We start from the raw sequence: 16,327 nt of genomic DNA on the forward strand, positions 1-16,327 counted from the left end.
CTAGAGACTACAGTGCTGTTAACGTCTACTTTTTGCCCCCTGTCCTCTGCTCATCAGTGCTCGCGCACACATACACTGATCCAAACAATGCATAAGGCCCTCCCATGAGAGGGAGCAGTGAGAAAAAACGATGCTGAGTTTCGAAGACGAGCGGGAGGAAATGGTGGACAAGAGAACGCACGAAGAGTAAATTCTCCCATAGTACTTGTTAGGGAATGAAATGCACAGATGCTCTGAGCCTTCAACTCAAGGAAGTGAGTCAGCAGAGAGCTACAAGAGAAACATTATGGGAGGAATAAAGCTGCGACAAGGCTCAGCAGCTCAAAGCACTGCAGCTCTCTCAGACTGAGAAAGGATGGTTTACAGCTGAGCTCATGACAGAGGTTGAGGCCACTGCTCTCAACAAGATGGACACTTTTCATATGACTTACAACAAAAAAGCACTTGGCAGAGACTTTAAAAGGCCCAGTTAAATTGAACATCCAGGTTTTTACATAATGCTGACAGAGAAATACGATGACTTGAATGGTCTGCAGAGGAAGGCTCAAAACAGAGGGAATAACTGAAATGAATTTCTTTACTTTGATTAGAGATTACATGAGTCATCAGGACGTGACATATTCCCTCAGGACCCAACAAACATGAAACAGCAGATGGTGTGGTGGTACCTGCAGTCACATTTGCCTCACACACACATACACAAATCAGAAACATCATCAAAGGCAAGTTATATTATTTCAGACGAAGATAAGTTGATAATCTTCTTACTCTACAAACCGAGAGCTATCCACAGGATTTTATAGTCACTCAAGTTTGTCTTTATATGGTGTGTATTTGCCTAACACTACAATTTCACAATGAAATAATTTGCTGCTCAATTTGTTGCTATTGTGACAATTAACAGTTTTAGTCATTATTCCCAATAAAAATGACAAACTGTCAGTTTCCCATTAAAATGCTGATTTGCTGCTTTATCTCTTGGCTTTTCACTGTCATGTCTATCACCTTAGTCTCCAGGACATTGTGAGTGACTTTAGCATTATCCCACATATTTATTAATTTGACATCTATTGTACTTCTGTCTGTAATGGGAGAGGAATCAATCATTTGAAAGTCTTTTACCTCTTTGACAGACTGTTAAGCCCTATGAGGCAAACTGAGATTTGCAGGCTATACAAAAAAAGTATTAATCAATTGATTTAGAAGATCATCTGCAAATGAACTGACAATGAAAATAACTATACAATATGTCAATATTAATTTCAGTAGCAGCCCTATTTTACATCTGAAAGATTAGAGGTATATGGACATTTAGATGGCATACTCATTGGCTGAGAGGAACATCATACAAACATCAACCCTGAATTAAGTGAACCCTTTAAATCTCAGTCAGTCTCACTTAGTCAGCTTGTTTATGGATCGCAGTGGAATAAAAACTAAAGCTTTTCTCTACAGATACATATAGAGAGGTTAAGCTGTGATACTGGAAGACCACCAAGCTCCATTTGTCTATATGTCTGTTCAAACTGCTCCCCACATTATATTTATTATCTACAGTCAGAGCAAAAATGAGCAAATGAAAATGAATAAAGAAAACAGAGAACATGAAGTAAGTAAGTAAGTAAGTAGCTAAAATAAGTAGCTAAAGTGGCTCCTGTCTGAACTCTAGTGAAGGAATCAAGGACACAGAGAAACAGAGATAATGACCGCTACAGAGTTTGTATTAACTCATCGAACAAACAAACAGAGGACACAGCTTGAAACAGGACGCAGCTGATCAAGCTTACTAACCACCCATGAGGGCTCTCCCTCTCCCAGAGGGATTTACTAGCGGCTGGAGTGATTGTTATTCTTTTCCAGCAATGTCTGAGTTCGGCTTATGGACATGCACATGTATGGACACTAGGTCACACTAGACGGAAACATGTCATGAGCAGAGAGGACAGTAAAAAAGATTCATATGAAAACAAACTGATGTTAACTTTACTACTATACACCACTTTTGTGTGTGTGTGTGTGTGCATTTGTGTACCTGTCTCCTCTGGGGAGTTGCTCTCCTGGGACAGGGTGGTCCAACTCAACTCCTCGTCACTGGGGTTCAGATTCTGGATCCGGTTCAAAGCACAGTCTGTCTTTGCGCCAGTCCTTCTGTCCTTCTTCGTCTCTGGAGAGGAAGAGGAAGAGGAGGAGCAGGAAGCCACAGAGAGCAAGAGGGTGTCCTCTGGGCTGGATTGCCGTGGCAGGGAGGGAGGAGGAGGCACTGGAGAGTCCTTGCCTGATTTGAGGAGCTTGATGTTGGAGTGGAGGTCAGAGATGAGTTCCAGGCCTGCGGAAACTTTTTGATTGTTCACGGGAGACTCACTTCTTATCATCAGTAAAGGCTTCTTCTCCACCTCTTCCTCCTCCTCCTCCTCCCCCACATTCTCATCTCCATCTTCCTCAATCTTCATTTTTGACATTAAATCCTTTTCAGACAAAATACTGATGTCATCGCTCTCCTCTGCCTCAATGTTCAAGTCCAGATCTGTTGTGTTGCCGTTCAGGTTGAGCGCCACAGTTGTGTTAATGTTACAGTCTACATCTAATTCTGTTTTCTGCTCGGGCTCTGCATCACAGTTGGCGTCTGGTTGCAGTTCGGCATCTAAATTAATGACGTCGTCCTCCCCGTCATTATTGGAGAGGATGTGACTGTCATGCTCCTCTGCTGTGTTAACGTTGAGGTCGTCTTCTACAGTCTCTGAATTACACTCCAGATCTATCAGGTCAGGACCCGTTGTGTTTTTGTTGTGGTCCTGACCTGCTTTACGAAGCTGGTTGACCCCATTCTTGGCTAGTTTGGGATTGTTCGGGGTTGAGGACTGCGATGGGGATGATGACGGGGAAGGCGTAGTTGGCGCCGCTTCTCCGAGGCCCATGGCAGACTGGATACTGGTGAGTGCGTACTTTTTGCGACACTTGGGAGGAGTGGCGGAGCCCTGTTTGATGACATCGCTGCTGAGGAGCTGATTGTGTGAGGAGCGAAGGCTGAGGGAAGTGGGAGGCGTGGCAGCGGGCCCATTACGATTGGTCACATCTACTGACATCATCGTGGCACAAGACAGATCACCTGAAAGAGGAAGAGAACAGAGACCGGACTGAATCAATTTCAATCGACATGTGTTAACATGCACCCAGTGCAGTGTAGGAGCTTTTAGAGGGGTTGTCCCAGTGCTTCTATAATACTGCTATAACTTTTCTTGCATGGTAACATGTAAGTAGAAAATACCTAAGGAAAGAAATATATCCAAACATGCTAAATATAATGTATAATGTCAAATAATAACTTCTATTAACTTAATTACTAAAAATACTATTAGAAGATAAGCAATGATCAGCATCTCATACACAACCCTATATCAGACAAATCAAGTCTGCATAAAAAAATCTTTGAATGATAAATCTGGTGTAAATTTGATTATCTGTATTTTCCTCTCATTGACAAATAATGAAATACCAAAAACAACAACTAACTAACTATCTTCCATATTTAGAACAAGAGTGCATATCTCTGCCAAGGCCACATTTATACATTCACTAGATCAAGGTTTTCTGCTCACACTCATAAGTATCATTTCATGAATTATTCTCTGAGAAATAAATGAAAATGTTGAAAAATGCCCGAATTCACAATGATAAAGAAAGTGAAAAAGATTCCTGGATCCATCCCCCCCATTCCGTTGAGTTTTGCATAATCTTTTTAACTAAAAAACAAAGAAACAAACAGTTTCACATAGTGAGAAATTCCTGTGTCACAGTAAACATGTACTTTGTCTGTTCTAAAATCTGTGTCTGAAATAGCCGCCAACAAATGTACAATTTACTCTGCTTTGTCTTATATTCGCTAAAGACTACACTGTTTGGCTGTTTTAAGAAAGCCGCAGCCAGTCTATTGTGTGTATCGTATGAGAGAAGGGCCAACACACAGCTGGTTATATAACAGATATATAGAATATTTCCAGACTTATCATTTAAATTCTTGAGGGATATTACTATGGACTGCAGACTTTCAAACTACCAGCTACAAGGACAGGGAATGAAGACGTATGAGTATATACAGGCTGACTAAACAGAGTAAATGCACAGCATGTGTGAAGGTGTGTGTGTGTGTGAGACTGAGTGAGTATTCTGTACCTGACAGGAGTTCAGTCATTGACTGGAGCTTGTTCAGGGTTTAGTAGAGTCAGCTGCAGATCTGAACACGACCAAAAAGAAGAGGAAAAACGTAAAAGAATGATCAGAAGAAGAATGCAAAAAATCCTGAGTGCTTGTCGGGTTGCCCTCGGAGACCACATTCATCTGTGTGGAACCCAACTACAGCTGGTCTCTATGGTGACAACAAAATAGTGTGAGGCAGCAAGGGAACTCAAAACACCATCAAAATAAAAAAATAAAGACCAGACACTCAAAACACGGAGGAAGAACAGTTAAATTCACATGTTTTAAAAATTAAAGAAGAAAACTATGAATGATACATGATGTTGCTGTATCAAGATGACTGAATTTTAAAACACACACCAATGCTATCATTAAATCCTGCACTTCTACCTACAAATACACCTTTAAAATAAAATCAGTTTTATCTCTCCCTGACCTAGAAAAGCTCATTCACGCCTTTGTCTTTTCCCATCTGGACTATTGCAATGCACTTTATACATGCATTAGTCAAACCTCAGTAGCTCATTTGCAGCTTGTTCATAATATTGCTGCTCGTATTTTAACTAAGACAGAATGTAGGTCTCATATCACGCTAATCCTTGCATCTCTTCACTGGCTGCCAGTTAATTTCAAGATTAATTTAAAAATTCATTTTAATAAGCCTGTCCTTGTTAGCTGTACATAGATCAAGGGTGGCTACTCCAGGTGACCGGGCCCTGAGGCTCTCCACACACTACCTGTCTTTAAATTACTTGTAATACATTACATGTAATTCCTTTCATGCCTTTTTATCCTACTTTTATTGAAAAACATATTTGATATAGTTTCAAATGGGACAACATTTCTGTGTGTTTTTTTTTAAATGTTGGGGTAAAATGTTATATTTAATAATATATAATAAAACTATTGATTGAAATAAACACATTCAGGCTTCCAGACTACTACTTTAATCTGTAAAGAGTTTGACTTTAAATGTAGAAAAAATTAAGAAACTTTTCAGTAAAAATACTGAGGCAAAGTGAAATAAGTACACATAAAAACATAATTTTATAATAAAACATTTATCAAATATATTAGATATACAAAATAGTTTGAGTAAAAGCAGCTTGTTACTTCAACCCTGCTTTTAATTTAATTTGGTCCACCCTAGATTTATTTGTCAGTAAAACGTTTATTGTCTGCTTCAAAGTAAAAGGTAATATTGGTTATACAGAGGTAGTATATGGTTCTAAAAGCATTTTCAGAATGTGTTATTGGGTTATGTTCACTGGAGTTTGTCCTAGTGTGCCCTTCAATGGCTTAGGTTGTTTTTAACCAAAGCAAAAAGATACTCTTAATTTATTTGAATATCATATATGTATCATATCAGCCCCTATAGTAAAAAAATACATACTTGTATATTGACCTTTCACAGTTGCTATACTTACCAGAGAGCTAAGGATTGTGGGAAACAGGATGGAGTGCATCCATACTGGTGCTCTCATCCAATCAGGAGGGCCGTACTGAAGCAGCAGCGTCCTGAGGGAAAGACAAACATTAAAGTAGGATTAATGAGATGGAGAACGAGGGAGGGGTGAACCGAGAGAGAAAAAGGACAGCAGGACACCAGAGGGACAAATAATAAAGACGCATCAATTATTCACAACCTTGATCAAACATTAATACACAAGGTGCGCGTGTGTTTTGTGTGTGTGAGAGGGAGTAAGAACATAAGGCTCATTTTGTATAGAGCTCATATTTCTTTCTTTGGTGCAGTCTTGCCAACCCTTCGCTGACTGGAACCATCATAAACTTAATGCCACAGGAGACTTGTAAACTCCCCCTGCTCTGCTTTCCAACACACACACACACACACACACGCGCACACGCATACACACACGCACATTGCTGCATAATGCAGTCAAGACTCATGGACAGTTCTCACCAACACACAGCCTCTAGGAGAAGTGCAGAGAAATATAATAAGCAAAGTAAGAATGGACCAAAATAAATCCCATTTATCCTCGGATGTGGGGCTGGAAAACACCTGGAATTATTATTTTGGATGGAAAATTGAAGGGAACTAACGAAAATGGATCATTTGTTCAACTAACAGCCAACAGTGGCATTTGTAATGATATAAATGTGTTATCCATCATATTATAAGGTTAAATAATCTCAAATTTCACATGCAAAGATAAAGCCAAGCAGTGTCATAAATAGTTCATCATGAACAGTGTGACTGTTAACCGAGAAGAATTTTGACCAGTTTATCGGTTATTAAAAAAAGACTCTTGGACATTGGTACCATCTGACCCCACAGCATGTTAACATGGTGAATTATTGTAATTCCCCACTCAGCAAACAAAGCTAAAGAGGAAAGTTATGCCTAAGTCTGCCTGCCTAAGATGCTTAAAACTACCGTTTCAACGGTCCACCGTCTGTGTGTGTGTGAGTGAGTGAGAAAGAGAAAGAGAGTGTGTGATGAGTTCATTTTCATTTTCTACTGTTTATGCTGCTGTTTGAACATTTAAAAACAAACCAAAAATGTTGCATACAGACAGAATTCACAGCAGATTTTGCACAAGTCCCCCAATCCCAACAACTGAACAACTGAATCACTATTAATTTCTTTGGCAAGACTCTTCTTCCCCTATTTGTCCTGTAATGACTCAATCTTAACCGTGGATATATTTCAACCTGTTTTCAATTGTCAACAACAATGAGCAGACTGATCCAAACACTCATAACAACTGACATCTGCAGGTTTCAGGGGCGTCTTGTACATATGTACTTGCACACATGCAAACAGCTGTGTTTGGCAAACATTTTTTCCACATTATTCTGATAATACGTAAAAGCCACAGAGCTGCAGCAGTTGTGATGTGTTTTGTGATTTATGGTATCTGATGAATGGAAACGGAAGGAGAGGAATGTGGATGCAGCCATGGACTGAGAAAGGAGTTCAGTGCACAGTTATCTTCTACAGAAAGAGATTTATTTTAGTACTTGATCTATCAAGTTTACTGCACTACTCTGTACTTTTATATCTCTGACTGGAGACGAGTTAGCGATTTGCAGTTTTTCCCCATCAATAAATAAGACTATTGTTGCTGTGTGATTAGACTAGATCTATTTTTGCAGTTTTTAGCCCGATGCAATTAATATAAGTGGCACTGAGTCTGCATTCCTCTGACCCTGACTCATATATATTCACTGCTTGCTTTCCCTGATTAAACACACGTGCAGTGTAAATAATCATTCCAGCTAACGAGACTGACCCAAACTCAAATATAATTTTGAAACTTTTGTCTGAACTCGACCACACTCTATTACAGCAAATTATCATCATTTTAATATAATATCTTATATAACATAAGCCCACTGGCAATACAAGCCATTTTAAATTGACAGTTTCAAGTCGGGAAGCTCCTGGATTAATGGTAACATCAGGCCATGAGTCATGTATACAGATGTGGCCATTTAGAACAAAGATTCAAAAGAAGAAAAGAAACACCAAGATGCAAAATGTTTTTCTTCCCAACTCCCAAAAATGTAAAATGATAGAATACATAATCATCCAAGATTAACAATATGCAAATACTGTAAACACTGAATCACTTGACTATTACTGGTCCATAAACATCCAAAGGAACAGTCAACAAAGGGAACCTGTGTTGAGCTGATTGTGTATGGTCATAACAGCAGAGCGACAACACCTGGTTTGTCTGAAAACACAAGATGCTAAACAGGCTGTGGTAAAAGAATAAACCATCTGAAGTGCAGCTGTATAATTTTAACCTCAGAGCAGCTGTACTTTACCTTAACAGCTTAAAAACTTACACAGCAGAGGACAAAGAAAGCCAAAGAAGGATGATGCATACAGTGAATAATAAAAAAAATTGTATTCTGGGTATAAATTACATGGAATGCTTAGGTCCCTAAATCCTGCTGCAACAAGCCTTCATACCAGTGTGTGTGTGTGTGTGTGTGTGTGCGTGTGTGTGTGTGTGTGTGTGTGTGTGTGCGCTTACTGACACTTGTCTTCCATATTGGGACAAAAAGGAAGATGTCATAACATTTCTCTTAAATTAAAACGACATGTTTTAAGGTTATGGTTAAGGTTAAGGGGGTTTAGCTAAGGTTTGGAAATTTTCTCACTGGGTAATAGATTTTCAACAATCCCAGTTTTACCCATTACACATGCAGGTACTTTTGCAAAACCTGTCTGTCTGTATCTGTAGAGCATTGTAGAGCGCTCTGAGTATCAATAAAGTTTCCCGGTCCGTGGCAGACAGGCAGAACTTTTAATAACACCTGCCCTTTCTGTATACCCCATCTTCCATGTGTGCATGAGAGTGTGTCCAGCTGCTGCCACCGAAATGCTGCAGAATAATGATACCATCAGTATTTAGATTGGTTCCCAGAATAATTCTCCTGGGAAAACAAATGCTCAACTTGCAGCACAAAGGACATGAAGGTGCCTGCACAACCAAAACCAAAAGAGGATAGTGCTATTTTTTCTACCGGTAGCTTTTCCATGAAGCATTGGAAACATTGTTGTTAGCAAAGGAAAAGAAGAAGAAGGACAATGATAGTAACGGTCGTAAAATAAAAGAACAGTAGAAAAGATCAGCTAGTAACAGAACCTACATTTATTTCATTTTACTGAAAATGTAAATCTACACAGTAAGACCTAACTTTATAACATACAGGTAACACTAATAAGGAGGGGAAGAGACGATAAAATGTTCATGACTGGTGAAGTCAATCGCCTGACCTCGTACCAGCTGACTGAAGAGTTTTTAAGTATTAAAGAAAATTCAGTGCAGCAGAATCAGATATCATCCTCTGCTTCCATGCATTCTTCTTCTTAGTCACGCACAATGATATTTAATCGAAAGCGGTATGTATCCTCAACCCACAAACCAGAGTTTAGGATTACAAGACTCTGTTAAAATCACTGCTGGCTAACTCCACACCAACAGATTACTCTCGAATTTCAATTTGTAATCTTCAACCCCAGCAGATGTTCTGTCACTTTATCAGATTTCACACAGCTCTGAAAGTCTTTTTTTTAACCAAATATGCAGTGCTTCTCCCCCAAACTTCCAAACAGATTTTGATGTGTTCAATCTGAGGAGTTCTCCTTTAAAGTTACCACTTTGACCTCATGGTGACTTTTTCGTCGCAGGCCCAGAGCACTGGAGTAGAGCCAAAAAAACAAAAAAAGTGTCACCAACAAAAACACTAACTACAGACTGCAGTGTAGCTGCCATATCATTTCTTTTGCCGGGAGACAGATGTAAAATGCTAAATGTAAAGGTCCACACTTGGGCGGAGCTACAGCTCTGAAGCAGTATGCACCAAAACTGTAACTTTCAATCCCAACTACATCTGGATCATGCTCCAAATTGGATGCAATGATAGTGGCCCCTTTGGGTCGGGCCGACGAGGGGGTCTGAGGCGTAATTACAGGGCCCCTCTCTGGGCAAGGCTCCTGGCACTGACACACACAGGCAAAACCATTCTTCACAAACACAGACATGAATGGTAAATATGAGCCTTCCACATGGACTCTCTTGTAAACAGTTAAATGTACAGACAGAGGGGCCGAGCAACACCCACACACACAGAGAGAAAACACACATTAGGAGGGTAAGTAATAAGATCTAGGATGTGTCACAGCACGACAGTGACCTCTGACTTCTGACCCACTGCCCAACTCTCCATGTTTGTGCTTTTGTACGTGTGTGTGCGCAAATGTCAGAGGTATGTTGGGGGGTCTGGACGCAGAAAGAATGAAGGAAGCAGCTGCAAACAGTCCACCTCTCTCTCTCTCTCTCTTCTCTGTTTCTTTTTGCCTGTGCTGTGTATAACCACGAGTGTATTCCAGACTCTGGACTGAGCACGAGAAAGACAGACTGCTTTTAAATTTGCACGCCAAGTGGATACCTGCCAACAGTTTGATAGGCCTCTCATCCCTCCTTCCTGCCCGTCCCTCTCACGGTTTCTCGCCATTCCAGTTCCTCTGCTAATCCCACTTGACTTTTACCTCTTTCCTTTAACACATTTCTTGCGCATTTCCTTCCCTCTCCTCTCCTCTTCCTCTCCTAGCCTCCGCCACATTCATCTCCTCGCTCTCACCCCTCCCTCTCCCTCTTCCTCTTTTGTCTCCAGGAGAATTGCTGTCTTTTCTCATTAAAAGCGAAGAAGGTCTGTAAACTCTCATAAACCACCCATTTCTCCCTACAACCCTGATTTACAGCCACTCTATCCCTCCTCCTCTCTTCTCGCCCCCTGCTCGTGAGAAACCCCATCTGTTACCCAAAACAAAATCAGTGACAAGAAAGCAAAACTGTTGCAGTTAGAGGCCCGGTCATCGAAAAATGAAATGGATTGATTCACATCCAAAAAGCAAAGCAAAGGAGAATAGAAAAAAAGCAACAGGGTGTTTTTCTAACTTTTGGATTGGGACGTGAACGTGTAAGCCAGCTGCACAATACCAGGCAATCTTCCCAGATCTGTCTTGGCTTTATTTTCATTGGCTGCAGAGTAGGCTGGGCCCTCCACACTGAGCTGAGAACTACTTCCACTGCAAGGTTGGGACGTTAGCGACACTGCTAACCAAAGACATATATATCCACGTGCTGGAGAGCTGTTCACATTCCAACCACTGAGTTAAACTCAATATTTTCTATGTAGCCTACTTTATAATCTATAGGAAGATACTTCTGAGAGGCAGGAAGACTCCAAGCCATAAAAACTAAAATTACTCTCTGTATTAATTAGGTTATTTTTATTGTATATACATACACAATTGATTTGAACCACCCTGGCCTGCATTGTAGACACCCTGTGTTTTTATGGGCCATTAAGTTCAATTTAATTCCCAACTGCAGATGTTTTATACTATCAGAACTCCCATCATAGGAGAAGTGGTGACGCAGCATTTTCAACCATGCTTCCAAACAGTGAAATAAAATCATGTAGCTTTTAGTTGGTGGTTCAACTGGTTCTGTATTCCTGTATTTCAATCTTCTTATTATTTAACCAACATTATCGGCTTTGCTCAACCATTTTCTTGTTTTCATTTTTGTAACACACTGACATTCAGTCAGAGGTTCTGTCTGTTAAGGTTATTTCTGTGATCTCATATGAAGCGTGTGCCATCGCAAAATATTTTGCAGCTACAAGCAAATTAATGAATGATGAAAGCGGCTACCTTCAATGGAATAACAGTCAAAAAAACAAACACCGATCAGGCATATAAGCCAAGCTAACAGACAGATCATGACTGGTCTAGTTTGATGATATATTTTCCTGACTCCAAGCTCAGTGTGCATATGCAATTGTATGTGGTTGTGTGTGCATGTATGTGTGTGTCTGTGTCTCCACTAGAACAAGGAGATGAAAGAAAGAGAAGAAAACAATAGCTATCTTCAAAATCTGGTCCCATCCAGAATAACAGCGGAAGCGTAGAAGTGCAAGGAGCTGTGTGTGTGTGTGTGTCTGTGTGTGTGTCTGTGTATCCTTGCATTGTCAATAACGGGAAATAACAGAGACAATATAGCACTTTGACTGGGACTGCAGTCAAAGCAAACAATCTTGTGTACAGACAAACAAGCACACACACACAAGCGCGCACACACACACACACACACACACGCACACACACACGCACACGAACTCTGTGGTTCCAGCGTGCTCCCAGGGCCATGCATCGTCCTTGCGGCAGCAATGTATAGTGAGTGTGAAGGACAGACGTAAATAGATCCTTCCAGAGTTTAAAGTATGCACTCTCTGAGCCTCCTCGTGTTAGTGTGGGTGTGTGTGAATTTATGAATATGTCAATGTATTGTATTCATAAACCTAAAGATATAATTTTCCAGTTTCCCTCATGGAGAAAAGCGAGCAAAGAAAATGACCACAAAAGAAAGGAAAGGAGTGAGGAATGTCCAGGGTGTGCCAAAGAATCTAAGGCATGTCTATATTTTAGGTGGGTGGGTCAGGGAGACTGGGGGGCAAAAAACCTCAAATTAGTCAACAAAAGGAGGAGGCAAAACACACACACACACTTCTCTGGAATAAAGCAGAGTGTTGACCTTTTGTGAGCATACGTACCATTCACTGACCCAGAGCAAACTAAAGTATGCAACAAAAGAAGCGTTCATACTGCACTTGAAAATAAAAAATTTGTCATGACAGGGAATACATTTTAAGTTACTGATCTACCAGCAACATCTCAACACTCCCCTGACAGTTACAGGGTAAAAAGGCAAAGCAGCGATTTGAATCATGCAATGTTAATTATCAATGAATTAACGCGAGCTAGTAGAGGTGAGAGGGGATGAAGAGCTTTGTATGAGCCCGCACACATTCACAGACTTTGAAATCCTGCGACGTGGAAATGAAACATGTCAGGGAACAGAAGCCAAGACTCTGTTTCCTGGATTTGGGAAACTTGGGAGAGAATGTATGTGATGTAACCCCTCCCCTATAGTCCCAGATATCCCCCCCTCTATTTTTTCCCAGCCGCTCTTTCCTGTGGGTGAGGGGAGGTCGTGGGAGGGGAGAAAAAGTACACCATGAACACACATACACAGACCAAGCAAAACTCACTGAGAGGGGGGAAGTCTCATTTTGCTGCTCCCTCTATGTAACACACATGAGCCAGTCTTGCAGCCACAGCGACTTTAGCGTATTGAGACCGCAACTTTTTCCTGGACGCAACTTTGAGGACAAGTTGAGCCAAGAGTAGAATCAGAAGACAACAAGTGAAGCCACATCTGTATTTCCCTCAGTCATGTGCTTGTGGTTCCTGCTTTTACTTTATCAATAAATGCTTTTTCGTTTTTATGAATATTAATCTTTTTTCTTCGGTACATCTCATCCAGAATTTGAATAAATATGTCTTTCGTTCCTCCATTCAGATAAAGCAGAGTTTAGTAAACCTTTGCATAGCAGCCACCTCACTCTAAACTCTTATAACACACACAAGTCTTGTTTTTCCTGCAACTTTTTGATGCCACTGAGCATCTCAGTAATGTGAAATGTATCAGATGGACAGCGCTTCTCCACTTCCTCCCCATATCCAGTAATGAAACTAGAACATTCAGGATATGAACACCGCCATCTTGCGCCAAATGAAGTCATTTGGAGTCAGAGTCTGCACAGTAGCAATTGTGGTGTGTGACTTGACCAATCACAAGTCAGTCTCAACTGTCAACCAATGTGTATATAGCATTAAATAACTAATATAACCAAACTTTGAGGAAAACATATGTCAATGTGATAAGAACTACCTCAATGGAAAGAAACCATCCTCGAGATATTATTTGACATGTATTTACTTTTTAGTTTAGTGGTTCATGTCCCAACCACTACCATGGAAACATGAAGACGCTTTTACGTTTAGGAAGTCGTCATGTCGTCTATCTTTATAGTCTATGAGTTAAAGCAATAAAAAGAGGGCATCCAGGTCAGACTTCAGAGCTGAGAGTGCTGTCAGCTCAAGAGTCAATCACACTGGGTAAAAGAAGATGAGTATGTCCCTGTCTATAGTTCAAAAGTAGTTTGGACGATTTTGTCAACACTGAACACCGGAGCTGAAAGCATCAGCCCAGCAAATAGCAAAATGTGAACAGACACAGTTTAAAAACCTTCTCTCCAAGTGAAAACACACAGACAGGTGGACAAATGTGCACATGCTCTGAAGTGTTGTCAGAGCCAAAGCAAGGGCAGAAGCAGTGGAGGGACTGTTTACTCTATATATAGCTGAGATGTGACAGGACATCCGAGAGGACAGGGAAGTCTAGACACAAATCACACAGATCTTGTGCATGTGTGTGAGCATGTGTGTGTGAACTTGTACTCATATCTTTTTGAGGTCCATTTTGGGCAGAGACTTTGTGGAGTGAGGGCCTATTGGCCGGTCCTCACTTTTTCAAAGGCCTGTAAATTATGAATTGTAGGTTACGGTTAGCATGAATTGGTGATTCACAATGAATGGGAGTCAATGCAAAGTCCTACTAAGGATAGCTGTGCAAACCTGCGTGAGTGTTAATTAGGTGTGACTTGTGAATGGATTGTCCAATTAAGGACAAAAGCCTTGCGCCTAATTGGGTCAAAGCCAATTTTTGGGTCTGTGGTAAACGTTATGGGTCAAAAAAGTCCTCATAACACAAATGAAAGTCTCAGTAATGTCGCCAAAAGTGTCCTATGACAAAATGTATATGTTATATAAATATATGTGAGAGGGAGACAGAGAGAGGGAGACAGTTTAAGATGGCCTCGTTCTCTCACATTTCATTAGAAAGCCTGTGGCCAACTGTTCCCTGACAATGTCACAAGACTATCGATATCACAGCCTGGTCTGATCTGACTGCCTGAAGGGTTTGACTCAGCAGCCAAATACGACATGTCAAAGAGGGGGAGAGGGTAATTAGATGAGATGCTCAGAATATGAGCGGGGAGGGGAAGAGAGTATCAGCCCAAGAAGTAGAGGTGTTAGGAAAGAAAATGGATCACAGAGAGAGAGAGAGAGTGACTCATCAGAAAAAGAATGTCCCATCTCTGCCAAAGGAACCACAGACACCACTGCAACGATCGCTCGCTCTCCACTACTTTAAATCATCCCCTCTTTCGCTCACCGTCTCCTCCTCTTACACAACAGCTGCCTTTCTCTCCCTCTGTTCCTCTGCCTTCATACCAAGGGAAGTTATTTTTGTTGTTTCCCAACATTTAGCGGAGCATTCTCCCCTGACAGACTTTGGTTTTTGAATGGTGGATGATACAGTCAGCTGACCACAGCTGGTGGACAAGCGCCGCACCGTCACTGCAAACACACACGAACCAAGAATGCCTCTGCACTTGTATTGCCATGTCAGTGCAAAGCCAAGAGGCAAATTCCAGCAATGTGTGGTTTATCAAAGTAACACTGTTCAATTAATTTCAATTCTTGCCTACAAACACTAATAAAACTCTGCGGTTTTATGAATCAAGGTAACAAAAATATTGAGACCTGGTTTGCACTGCTTCACATCCTTACCACGGATGTTGACTTATCATTACTCCCACCACAGGATATGACGTAACTGCAACAAACTAATCTGGTCTGGGAACCTAAATCACCACAATGACTGTGATCATGATTCAACATTCCTATCAACCTGTGTTTCATACAGTTCACATACTTCGACTCAGTGAATGATAATTGTTACAACAGAAGGGAAAGTGAGAAACGTTTGCTTCAGGGTTTCACAGAAAAGGTGGGCCATGTCTGCTAACCACCTCTGCTAACACAAACAGCTTACTTTATAAAACACAACAATACCCTTCCTGGGTAGGTAGTTATTTCACATAGAAAATGTTATTTATATGTTGTGAGTGTCTATTGTTCAGGGAGTCTCCTACATTCAACAGCTTCCACATCTGCCATCAATTTCCTGGGGGAAAACCCTGGTCAGTTATAGCATGGTAGGAAATGATGAGCGAGAACATATGTTTAGCTATTTGCATTGTTGATTAATCTGCAAATAATATTCTGAATAAATCCATAATGTACAAATTGTTTTTAAAGAAAACTTTTTCAAGCCTTGTATATTTCCCTTGAAACAAAAAATGTAATGATAGATGAAAAATAGTTGCAGTTTCATTATCTGTTAATTGACTTGCTTGATTTACTTTAAACTTTAAACAAATGACCAGGATTCATTAGGTTGACTATCTCCATACATTCCCTAATGTTTCCACACTATTGCCACCATTTTGATTCAATGCAACACAGTCCACAATACATAAGGAAAAAATGCATGGAAAATGTGTATACTGAATTTATTAATAGCCATATGAAGAGCTTTCAATATGAAACAAAAATCAATATGGTCTGAGTCGACAACATGTATACATGTGCTGCCATTCTAATGTAAAACAGCCATAATGTGGAAGAAATGCTGACCTGGCAGAAAGCACAACATTTAAAATATACACAGCAAAGCAAACTGCAGTCTGAGTTATTGCCATGGTATCGACACTGTACTACATGAAACCACACTGCATACCACACTGCCCCAACAAGCACTGTGTTGTGTCTATTATTTGTCCAACCTAAATCAAGTCCGTAGAGCAAACACAAATATTTCCTTTTTGATAC

General features: G+C 40.6%; 1 protein-coding gene across 7 annotated transcripts in view; it reads right to left on the reverse strand.

Moving 5' to 3' along the window:
- The window catches only part of apbb2b (amyloid beta (A4) precursor protein-binding, family B, member 2b), a 47,438-nt gene that overhangs the window by 25,316 nt on the left and 5,795 nt on the right, over positions 1-16,327 (reverse strand). For all 7 annotated transcript variants that reach the window (XM_069530764.1, XM_069530763.1, XM_069530762.1 and 4 more), the window contains exons 2-4: positions 5,622-5,712; positions 4,171-4,231; positions 2,033-3,106 (exon numbers count right to left, since the gene is read on the reverse strand). In XM_069530764.1, the coding sequence (XP_069386865.1) occupies positions 2,033-3,106; positions 4,171-4,189 (1,093 nt within the window). In that variant the 5' untranslated portion in view covers positions 4,190-4,231; positions 5,622-5,712. The remainder of the gene's footprint in view (positions 1-2,032; positions 3,107-4,170; positions 4,232-5,621; positions 5,713-16,327) is intronic.

Source organism: Paralichthys olivaceus, chromosome 8, assembly GCF_024713975.1.
Source record: "Paralichthys olivaceus isolate ysfri-2021 chromosome 8, ASM2471397v2, whole genome shotgun sequence".
Lineage (NCBI taxonomy): Eukaryota > Metazoa > Chordata > Actinopteri > Pleuronectiformes > Paralichthyidae > Paralichthys > Paralichthys olivaceus.